The sequence below is a fragment of the Conger conger genome, chromosome 5 (assembly GCF_963514075.1).
Source record: "Conger conger chromosome 5, fConCon1.1, whole genome shotgun sequence".
Classification (NCBI taxonomy): Eukaryota; Metazoa; Chordata; class Actinopteri; order Anguilliformes; family Congridae; genus Conger; species Conger conger.
In genome coordinates this window covers 52261411-52273760 of record NC_083764.1, presented here as the reverse complement: position 1 = coordinate 52273760, position 12350 = coordinate 52261411, and the positions used below count along the sequence as shown (strand labels likewise).

At 40.1% G+C, this 12350-nt stretch overlaps 1 protein-coding gene across 1 annotated transcript; it reads left to right on the top strand.

Annotated features, from left to right (window-relative positions):
* Window positions 1-592: 592 nt before the first annotated feature.
* slc35g2a (solute carrier family 35 member G2a) lies at window positions 593-7682 on the top strand. Its single transcript, XM_061243344.1, has 2 exons — window positions 593-1132; window positions 4237-7682. The coding sequence occupies exon 2, from the start codon at window positions 4261-4263 to the stop codon at window positions 5500-5502; it is 1242 nt and encodes a 413-aa protein (XP_061099328.1). The 5' UTR covers window positions 593-1132; window positions 4237-4260; the 3' UTR covers window positions 5503-7682.
* Window positions 7683-12350: the final 4668 nt, after the last annotated feature.

The window sequence follows — 12350 nt, the reverse complement described above, 5'->3', positions numbered from 1 at the left end:
GACCTGATGATGTGGCACCAGGTGGCTGACATCTGACATGATTACATCACCTCCTTTAGCATATAACACTTGTGGCTCGCAGGACGTTTAATTCACCAGCGAATTTAATTTGAGCATACTATTCCTGTCCTGGGTGAGCAAGTGCAGAACATAGCATAAAATTGCTCACCTCTGTGTTGTACAGAGAGAGAGAGGCTTGTGCCATTGGGTGTAGAAACACACTACCCAAGATTTATTGGCTGGCAACATGCTAGACAGGGCAAACTCATAATCTTGCATTCATTGCATGTCCAGCATGATATGTCCCAAAAATAAATTATTTATTTATTGAAATTTAGTTATTATTCAACTTGTTAGGAGTTTTGTTATGTCAATGGTGATTGAGACACACAAACTGACCTTCATTATCCTAATTAGAATGCCGATCATTTAGTAAGGCTGCGGCCACCTTGTCAATGTGCAAGTGTCTATAAGACTACAAAACCTTTATGGAAGACATTTACATGAGAGGACTGCACTGTGATTTGACTTCTCCCCTAGCGATGTTTCGCTGCAACGTGCGAGCGTCAAATATTTTCCAGATATTGTACATTGGAGCGTGAGTGGGATAATAGACTGACGTCTACGCTCCTTCTTTGTGCTATTGCAGTTCGGCAAAATGTTAATCCATTATCTTAGTGAAGTGTCTTCAAATCAGTTGTGGAGAAACATCTTTGCTCACATTCAGAGAAAACGGTGATGACAATCGTCGTTTTTCTGAACGCATGCTCAGAACTAATGAGATCGTTTCTGACTCCCCCAGTCTGTCCGTGTGACACATTTGAATCTGTAATACATGGAAATTACATCAAAAAGAATCGACATTTGCGAATCAGTGGCTTTCTGACTCTGTAAAGCCGCAGCGTTGTGCAGCACTCACACCCGCGGACAGCGACCAGTGAGAGAGGCAGCGAGACAGCGAGAAGATCACGTTGAGTCTCTCAGAGAGAATCTTGCTGCATCCATGCGAGGAAAATATGGAGAGATGGCATGCCTGGTTTTCTGTAACGAGAAAACAAGAAAAATACCGCTCTAATTTATGATACAAACTGTACGTGTCACGTTAGGAGATAATCTTGTTCTGAGAAGATAGGTGAGTATGGCTTTGTTTTTTTCTCTCTGTTTTCAATGGAGATTCGGCGGGTCTTTTTTTACCTAGGGCAATGGAGTAGTGTGATGACTCTTTGTATACCTAGGTAGATCCTCTTGGTTACTGGTTTTCTTTAGAATCGGAAAATGTAGGCTACAGAATCTGACATGGTTTCGTGTAATAACCAGCTGTCGCACTGAGATTCAAATCACTGTCGAGAGAAAATGTGCTCTAGCCATGCGTTTGCCTTTAACGCGTATAGGCAATGACCTACGTTGCCTATTCCGTTTCATTCATAAAAAGGGGGCAGATGTAGAGTAGGCTTACTTCGCAATACCTACATTTTAGTAGCCAAAAAATCATCATTATGTCATAGCATGCAGATCGGCATCTTTATACATATTTAGCCAATTACTGTTATTCAGCCGTTTACGCTGTTATTGGTGTTATTTAGAAGTAAGGAGATTTGTGATCTGAAGCTCAATGATAAAGGGATCCGCACAACCTTTGGTTCCGTGGCAGAGTAGAGTCGCTAATAATAGTACCCTACATGTTCTTTTTACACGAGTTCTGCGCGGTATTTTAGGATGGGCTCATATGCTACAAATAATAATAATAATAATAATAATAATAATAATAATAATAATAATAATAAACCTACGTTGTAAGTAGGATGATACTGCATGAACAATGCTTTAAAGAGAGTTTGTGAAAATGTAGTTTATGTACTTGAAGGACAAATGATTCAGGTTTCTCATTGGTTTAAAAAATATATGTTAAATGGTCCCTCGAAGCTTATGTCGTCATACAATTTTAACGTGTGTCAGTACCGGTATCGTACTAAGATAACCTTGAAGTGAAACAGGAAAGATAATAATATGGGTCTGATCCTAGGCTGAAGCTGTTCACCGTCACTGTACTCTGACGTGGTTAGTCTACGTCCAAATCACTGAAGGTGGGATAATGCTGAAACAAATATTACTGCCCCCTTGTGAGAACAATTCGGAATAATACATTTCTAATATGCTAGAGTTATGTAGATACATACAGTAGTAGCCCTATGTGATAACTTTTTGTGATAGTCTTTTTATAGTAGGCCTACGTTATCACATACAGTTTGATTATTGACCTCGTATAATCAATATATAATATACATAGGAAAGCATGCAAATGATATTGAACTTTAGTAGGCTGTTTGCTTTTACCCAGGTAAAAGTTGTATTAACACGCCTGTGTACTGTTCTCATAAACACACTCCACACGTTTATACTTTCCGTTTACGGACGTGACGCCACTAATGACGACAGAAATAAATCATAAAAATAATAAATGCGACCCTTGCAGCATACCACATTGTTAAAATTGGATAAAATAGGAAGGCTTACACTAGATCTAAGGGTAATTTATCAAAAAATGGAAGATAGAGGCTAAAGTTCTGTGATCAAGCAAGTGCTTGTAAGAACATGAATAAATAATCTTGAAACAGCTAAACAATTATTTATTTTTTGGAACCTTCTGCTTTAATACAACCTACTCAAAATACTATGTTGCAAATGTAAAATGTAAAATTGAAAGAGATCGGTTGATAGTTATGTTCCATGACCCCTCCAAATGCTGGATTTAAAAGAGCAACTTTTTCCAAAAAAGTTTATTCTGCTGTGTCAATGCTGCACAGTTAAAAAATATATTTAAACAATATTTCTCTGACCCCAGGAAACTGGGAACAGAAATGCTGGAAGAAACACCCAATGTTCAGTTCAATAAAGCTCAGTTCAGTTGTAGCTACCAGTATAAACATGAGTCCTATGTGCATATGTCCCTGCATGCATTACAATAGAAAAACTGGCTGACGTATACCAAAGTGAATCAAAATGTTAAATAAAAGAAATCTCTACAAACAGTTGTTTTCTGATCCTAAGAATTCAGACCTTGATTTTTGTGTGGCTGATACATCTAAGAGAAATTAAATGGCAATATACGCTGAGTGAGCAACTTATTAGGTGTTCATTAGACTCAGTTTATTAGATGTATTGGTCTTCTGCTGCTGTAGGCTATTCACTTAAGGGGTTTGATGCATTGTGTGTTCAGAGATCATACCATACCACTATTGTAATGTGTGGCTATTTGTGTTACTGTCACCTTCAACCAGTCTGACCCTTCTCCTCTGACCGTAGCAACGTATTTTTGCTTGCAGAACTGCTGCTCACTGGATGTTTTTAGTTTTTAGTTCCATTCTGCAAACTCTAGAGACTGTCGTGTGTGAAAATCACAGTATCTGAGATACTCAAATCACTCAAGTCTGGCACCAACAATCATTCCACAGTCAAAGTCACTTAGATGACATTTCTTCCCCATTCTGAGATTTGGTCTGAAAAACTGCTGAACCTCTTGACCACGTCGGCATGCTTTTATGCATTTCGGGGCTGCTACATGATTAGCTGATTTACAGGTCCACCTAATAAATTGCTCATTGAGTGTACTAAAGAAGTGTTTAGATTATAGGGTAATTCTACCTATTATTACTACCAAAATCTAAGTTTATACATTCATATTGTCACATTTTTTTGTGGAGGAGAAAAGTAAAGTGAAGGAGTAAAGGAGTAAAATGGTATAATCTCTCATTTGAAGTTTTATGAATTGATAAATAAATATGATTCCATGTGTCCTGCTCTACTTTGAACTTTCTGTGTGTTTTAAAGCCCATAATTTGGCAGAACCTTAGTTTCATCCCATTTTGATCTATTTTTATTTAATACTCCTTTTTTGGAGTATTCCTAGTCTAGTTTTATCAATTATGTAAACCAGTAAACTTTGCTAGATTTTGCATTGTTGCTCAGAACAGGTTCAAAAATGATATTGTTAAATGGAAAAAAAGATTTTCCTCCAGAACTGCAATACAGATACACTGTGTTGCTATTGTTGTTGAAATGTGACTCCATTGCATTTCTTAGCATTGTATTGGTGTTGGTTTCTATGAACACTGGGTCCTGATAGCTTTGAGCAGCTACAATAAATCAACGTTTGGTATCAGTGAAGCGTTAAAACATAAAATGCTGCTGCCGGGTTGGATGTGGGCGATGCCAAAAATGTCTCCCCTCTCCTTCCAGAATATTCTCTCATCTGAAGGAGAAATGGACGCCTCGCCATCCAAGCAGGGGAGGAAGAGGGTGAAGATCCACCCCAACACAGTGACGGTGAAGTACGCCACCCACTTCCCCCAACCGGGGGACGAGGGCTACGACGACGCTCCCTCCTTCGAGGACTTCGGTTCCTTTGTGGAAGAGAACCCCGACAAGAAGCTGTTGGCGGACAGCCGGGCCGGCAGGACTTTCTTCGGCTCCGTGGAGAGCCGGCCCAAGCCAGCGGGGCCGAAGGCCGGCAATGGGGTGGGCGAGCAGCTGCAGAGCTTCGGCGAGGCCTCGGTCTTCGCCTCGCGGCTGACATGGGGCGCCCTCTTCGGCGCAGCCCTGGCCCACGGCTGTGTGGCCCTCATCACCCGACTGGCAGCCGACCGCTCCAAGGTGCCCTCCCTGGAGCTCCTTTTCATCCGCTCAGTGATCCAGGTGTTCTCCGTTGTCGTGGTCTACTACCACCGGGAGGCGCCCTTCGGACCCGAGGGCTACCGCCTGCGCCTCTTCTTCTACGGCGTCTGCAACGTCATCTCCATCACCTGCGCCTACACCTCCTTCGCCATCGTGCCGCCCAGCAACGGCACCATCATGTGGCGGGCCACCACCACCGTCTTCAGCGCCGTGCTGGCCTTCCTGCTGATCGACGAGCGGCTGGGGATGACCGACGTGGTCACGGTGGTGAGCAGCGTCTTCGGCCTCTGCCTGGTCATGATCCCCAACATCGTGAGCGAAGAAAAGTCGCCCCTGGGCTTCTGGAAGGAGGCCTTCGGCTACACCATGACGGTCATGGCCGGGCTCACCGCGGCCCTCTCCATGATCGTCTACCGGGCCATCAAGGAGCGGGTGAGCATGTGGACGGCCCTCTTCACTTTCGGCTGGACGGGCACCGTGTGGGGGGCGTCTACCATGTTCGTCATGCAGGAGCCCATAATCCCCCTGGACGGGGAGACCTGGGGCTACCTCATCGGCATCTGCGTCTGCTCCACGGTGGCCTTCCTCGGCGTCTACTATGCCCTGAACAAGTTCCACCCGGCGCTGGTGAGCACCGTGCAGCACCTGGAGATCGTGGTGGCCATGATCCTCCAGCTCCTGGTGCTCCACATGGTCCCGTCCGTATACGACGTGATCGGGGGCCTCATCATCATCGTCAGTGTCTTCGTCCTGACCGGCCTCAAGCTTTACTGGGTGGGGAAGAGCAGGCGGCAGGAGTACGAGGAGATACTCGACTCGCCGATCAAATGAGCGCGGAGGGGGGGGGGCTCGTTCCCCACTGCGCTACGGCAACCCCTCCCCGGACGTGTGAGCGAAAATCGTGAATGTCTGAATCCAGATCTATTTATTTTGTATCGTCTTGTTGCAGAGTGCCAGTTGTGTGATGTCTTTGTTATCTGTATCGTGAGGAATAAAAAAAAAATTGGTTTGCATTGCTTTCCCTCCAATGTCATTTCATTCTCCCATTAACTCACCAGTTAAATTCATACCATTTAAAAAAAAGAAGTTTCATTATTTCCGCTTGTGTGGTATTGAATGACTGAGCACGACAGGGAAAAATCCAGGCATCTGCTGTGTCCAGGCAGTTACATTTGTATTCATAAGACAGGATGACATTACTGGAGATACATTTCATAAATAGACATCCTCAGCCAAGGCAATCAATATAATCCTTGCTGCTGTTAAAAGACGAACATGAAAATAACAGGGGTCATGGCTCCTGTACCATGGTGCTGGAATTTCTGCCATAATGTGAGTCCTTAACCATGGGAAAAAAACATAATGCTTTAAAATTCTGTAACAAGGATACTAACTCTAATGTGACCTGGCATGTTAGGTTATGAGCTTGCAACAACTTTATCTTTGAGCATGCTTTCATCTTTGCCATCACAGATCTCAAGGGGATCTGTACCACATCATCACTATTTATAGAAGGTGTTACAGATCATTTCCCGCACAAAAACATGTCGTGACGATTGATAAATGTGCACATATTTAGCATCACAGATTTGGCAGGAGGCAGATTATGAAGGCGGCGGGAAAATCACATCAGCACATGAAATGTCTGTGGTAAACAACATACTCTCATGTAATTAGCTGTGTTTTATGCATTTGAAGTATGTGGTGAAAAATAAGATGATATGCAATTTAAAGACTAGTTATTTGTATTTAAAAACATATGGTCCAGTTATGATCATCTCATCAGTCACAATGGTATTGTATGCATTTTTGTCACATTGGATGGACCTGTAAGGAGGTGGATTTACGGCATACTGGTTTATCTTGCATCTGAAACATTATATCAGAGATTTTAAGCTCTTATTCTCATTTTACAGCGTATATACTTTATTCTGTCATCTTTCTTGCATAACTTTTCATACAGACACAGAGAAAATACTCTAGCTTTGAGCATGCCATTTTTTGCAGAGAGTAGGCCTATTGGAAATACAGCAAACAGCTAAAACAAATGCACAAACCAAGTAGTTTTCCTCATTCTTACTTGTACCTTATCTGAATGTTGTATTCAACTGGTATTTTGAATCATAGTTACCAGCCATGCAGAACTGTTACATTTAGCAAAAGAAGCACATATTTAGTGTTCAGAAAACAATATACAGTACGGTGAAATATAGTCCAAATAAATGTGCATTTTTATATGTGTAAAAAGACACACGTCATATATTACATTAATATGAAAGACGAGCTGAAATCAAAATTCACTTTTTCCTAAGTTTAGTCAATACGAACTTGTCTTAAAGTATACATTCCAAAAATTATATAAAATTGTAATACTTGTGTATTTTCACTCCAGTTTTTTTCCATCCACTTCCTGGAAAAGGAGATTTTACAAGATTTTACGTCAATGTGTACCACTGGGCTTGTATGCAGATTTAATGTCCGTCAATTTTCTGTTCCCCTCCAATCAATATCCTTTTCACATAGTGGCACCCCTCCTCATTTGACATTAGTCAAATCAAATCCCTGCCCTTCAAAAATTCCCTCGAAAAATATATTTTTCTCTTGTATATACGTCAGCTAGTGCTGCTCTGTAGTGCTCTGCTTCTGTTTCAGCTTGTCTTTAAATATATTAGTGCCACATTCATATATGAAAGCTTATGGATATATTGTATTGAAAGAAAAATATAAATCAGCAGTTACATATAGGAGTGTGGCTACAAATACATCTAAGTATACACCATCTTTTTTTCTTTATATTTTGGATGTAATATTTCACCAAAATCACAAATATCTTTTTCATGTGGACTGTCATGAAGCATGTCACTTTCAAATTGGTATACTTTCAATGATCAGATTGATCTGATTGACACTTTCTTTGTTGTTATTCAGAGAAACATCTTTGTTAATATGGTAATATGCAATTATGTAACAGTCATAACCTTGAAATAAAGAAAAATAGATCATTTTTAAAATCCCTTTTCCCCTTTAATGAATTAAATTTTTTATTCTTGTGAATTCTTCCACTTCAGAGTAGTTTTTCTGAACTCTGCAAGTCAGTTTCTCCACTCAAGAGGAGTCTGCTAATTTGTCTGCAAAAACCTTTTTTTAAAGAATCTTTTTTGCAAAATGTTTTGCTTTGGTATTAGGTTTGGAAAGAAGCTTTTACATTTTGACTTAAAAGAAAAAGAAAGGATAAACATATGTTATGCATAACTTTGCATGCACTCGATGTATACTTGTGGGTACCACAAGGGGGCACCCTTAGATTATTATAGAACTATGTTACCAAAGCAAATAATATGGCACACAAATGTGTCCTGAATTTATAGAAAAAAGAAAGGAGGGAAAGGGTGGGGGGAAGTATGAGGCTGGTGTGAGAACTCAATTTCTCCAGGACCCATTACCCAATAAAACAACAACACACACTGCATGAAATCAATACGTCCAATACCGCACCCCACTTGTACTTGTCACTAGATGGTGCAGTTTAACAGGTCTTTTGAGGTTTGCCCTTTGTACTGTGTATGTAGCCTACTTTTATTTTCATTCGTGGACACAAACAAAAATAATCTAATCTCATTATGGAAAGGGGAAAATGGAATAAGACTAAAATGCTGTATACTGTATGCATTAAGAAGTATCTAAACTTAATGCATAGTCAGATTGTCTTACATAGTTACATAGACCCACTATAATAGGATTCCATTTTAGAGTAATTCCATTTACTAGCTTGATAAAAAAACAAAAAAAACAGCTAAGCTACAAGCTGTAGTGTATGCTTGATAAACGTGTCAAACAAACCATTTTAATGTGGTGGGGTTCTCAACTACACAGGATGGCCTTGAGATGAAGAAATGGGGATCCCACATGTTAAACGGTCATGTATAGCAGTGTGGTTTTGATATTTTGGCTAACAAAAATGATATAAACATTGTATTTTGCCATGAGTGGGATAACATAATCAGTAGTAAGTGGGATAATCAAAAATAAACAGAGTAAAGAACAGAACATCAGTGGATGTTGCCATAGCACTGGTTGTAGCAATGGTTTGGATACGAGTGCCTTCGCCAGTGGCTGGGCAGACTGTTGGACGCATACAGTAAGTCTGTCTGTTTGTACAGGAAACAGACCGCATCCTGTCAAGCGTCATTTGCCCTTCCATGCACTTGCCGACCCAGCGGCGAACACTCTGTGCGGCCCATTCCCAGGAAAGAGCCTCACTTCCTGTCGCCAGGGAGACAGCGAGCATTCAGCTTTGCTTGGCACAATCTCTGACATTACATTTTATATTGACTTTTTTTGTTATTTAATCCAATGCGATTTACAAGTGCACAAGTTCCTCAACAAGTAAAGAGCATCAAATCCATCAACACACATGTAGAGCAGTTTTAACCAAAAACAATAGTCAGTTTTATATATTTTTATTTTATTTTAATACATGGTACACAAAAGGGATAAAGGGATATTGGGGATATATCAGGAGTCTGAAAAGGTGTGTTTTGAGTATGCATCAAAATATGGGGAAGGATTCTGTTCTGACAGTGGCAGGCAGACCATTCCGCCTCAGAGGAACCAGAACAGAGGACACAACCACCCGGTTCTCGTGATGAGGGGACCACAGACGTGTGCAGCAATAGGCGGCCACTGGAGGGCGATGAAAAGGGGGTGACATGAGCCCATCTGGGCTGGTCAGGCGGGCTGCAGCATTCTGGACCAGCTGGAGGGGGGGAGGGAGTTACAGTAATCCAGGCAGGAGATGACAAACGCCTGGGCTAGGAGCTGGGTGGGTAGCTTTCTCCATCAGGAGATGATGGATACAGTGTATGTTATCGAGGAAGAAGTGGAGGGGGGACATGACCCCCACACTGAAACTGATTGCTTTTTCCACATAAATATTCAAAAGCTGAAATATGAACTGTAATTTCTCCCTAGGTACATGTAAAATTGCATGGTACAGGTACAAACCAAATGCATTCCATTCAAAAAGTACCTCATAAGAAACATATCTAGCTGTAAACAGTGATATAAATGAGTCGTGTTTAGCTTTATTTTTGCTTACATTATCTCATGGCTGCCTAACACGTGTAGTGGGGAGCAACCCCAGTTAATCTATCAAAGAGTTACAATGTAAAACAGATGACTGCATATCCCTGTTGTGCTTCTGTTTTGAATTTGCATGATTAGATTTTTAATGATGTGAGGATATATTACTATGACCTTTTCACTCTGTTCGTTATATGCTGGCCAGGGAACTACACTAATCAATCACTAATATGCAAAGACAGCCTCTTTCTGCTCTAGTGAATTATTATTTACAGCTCTGCTTTTCTCTGACAAATTTGACGAGCACACAAATACTTACAGCACACACCCACATACACGCACACACACACACACATGCAAGCACGCTCACACACACACAAATACATATACACTTAGTGAGCGCTTTATTAGGTATTTATTAGACTTATTCTTTGGACTTATTGGTCTTCTGCCTTTGTAGCCTTTCCATGTAAGAGGTTTGACATTCTGTTGTAATGTGTGGTTATTTGCATTACTGTCACCTTCCTGTCAGTGTTGACCAGCCTTTCTCCACTGACCTCTCTATTAACAAGGTATTTTTGCCCAAAATATATATGCCTCAGACACTGGGTAAAAGGTGTATATGCTGAAAAATTGGCAGTGTTACAACGGGCAAGGGAATTAAACAATTGATGTTTGCACACAGAAAATATAAGCTAGGGTAAGGCAATGAACTAAATACTGTATACTAACTTTTATAATGTATTATTGTATACTAAAACAATTGCTCAAATATTTTTATTTATTTAACAGGTAATCTTTTTTGGAGGACTCTGGAGAAATGTTGCATATTTGTGGCAGACAAATATTCAACCGAGCGAATGTATGTACTCTTTGCTTATGTTTTTTTCCTGACATACACATCCCTATCCCAGATGTGTCAGCTTCAGATAATACTGTATTACCTGTGTATTAAAAAAGGGTTTGAATTGTACAAGAATTTAATAAATATACAGTATATATTACACTTTTTAAAAATCAAATTTTGAATCAGCCTAACAGTGCTTACATTTCTCTTTTCTTTAACATAACTTAAAATGATTTATTTGAAAATTACTACCCATTTTGGCCACCCGGGTCTCAACAGGGATTTTGTGAAGTATGTGAATTAGCAAAATATCTTATTTTGGGTGTGCACTCCTATGACATATTCTCTCCAGTAATTTACTTGTACCCTAAACATAATAGCTGCCATTAAATACAATATATCAATGTTGTTTTTCCCTTAGTTAGTAATGATTTATTTAAGTGATCCAATAGAGGGCGCTCTACTAAAAAGTGTGACATTGGGGATTAACAGGCTACAAGCTAGATGTGCTGCTCATTAGCATCTCCAATGGTCCATATTCAGCAGAAAGCCTGTCAGCATCTATCCAATTTGCTTCAAAGATATGTATTATTTATGTATATATTATTAAATATTTAAATAGGATTAATGGCATTTCAGTTTATTTTCAAATTATTTATTTTAAAAAATTTGATCATGAACCCCTCTATAAAAAAATGAACAGAATGGAACTGCTAAAAACGGTGGGAAAAAGTAGTTTTAGAATTTTTTCAATCAATTCAAAATGCTTTTGTTTATTTGTGTGTGTAATCTTTGTTTGGTGCATTTCATAGGCAGTAAAATGAACAAATAGACAATAGAATAAACTAACTATTTACCCAAGACATAGTCATGGTAAGATAAAGATGCAGACACAGAGGGAAAAGCATCCCATTGATGAGGTCCTTATGAGCGAACAGGCCAACTCCAAAGACTATCAAAACCATGTACATCCTCTGGTATCTAATTTGACCTATCCAAATATGCAGCTTCAGACTACACTGGAGAATTCCACAGGTGCTGTCAGGATCACACTGAGTTCCTGTTAAGGGCACGTATTCCATGCATGGCTTGCACTGTATATAACATGCACATTCCCAGAGGTAGACATAGCCAGAAGAAAGCAATTCACCACCCATCAATAATGCAGAGCAGTTAAACAGAGCAATGCAAATGAGGTTACATCGGTTTCTAGGCCTGCGTGTGGGGGGGTGGGGGGGGCAGAGAGCATACCTTAACAAAAATAATTGTTGTCATAATCCATTGTCAGATTTATATAATCCATTGTCAGATTTATCAAACAGTCCCTAGTCCTTATCTTCGTTGTACTCTTAGCACTTGAAACTGTACTTCCCTCTAGGGTCTTTCAGCACACTTGTTCCTGGTGATGGGTATGCACTTTGCACTTTGTTGAACGTCGCTCGGGATAAGCTCGTCTGCCAAATGCCTATAATATAATGTAATGTAATTGTTCTTAATAGATTCAGCAATGGATGGTCAGGTTCAGCAAACTTGAACATTTACAGTTAGTAAAATTTTCCTTTTAGCAGCAACTTGAACCTGAACTCATTTGGATTCAATGTTGTCTGCAGGAAGTCCAGCCATTGCTTCTTTTCACTCCACAGTCCAACAGTCAGTTGGTGAAATGGTGAACATAACTATCAGAATTGACAAAAGAACCACAGTCAGCCACTGTCAGTTTTTATCACAAAATATTGAGTATTCTCCAAAA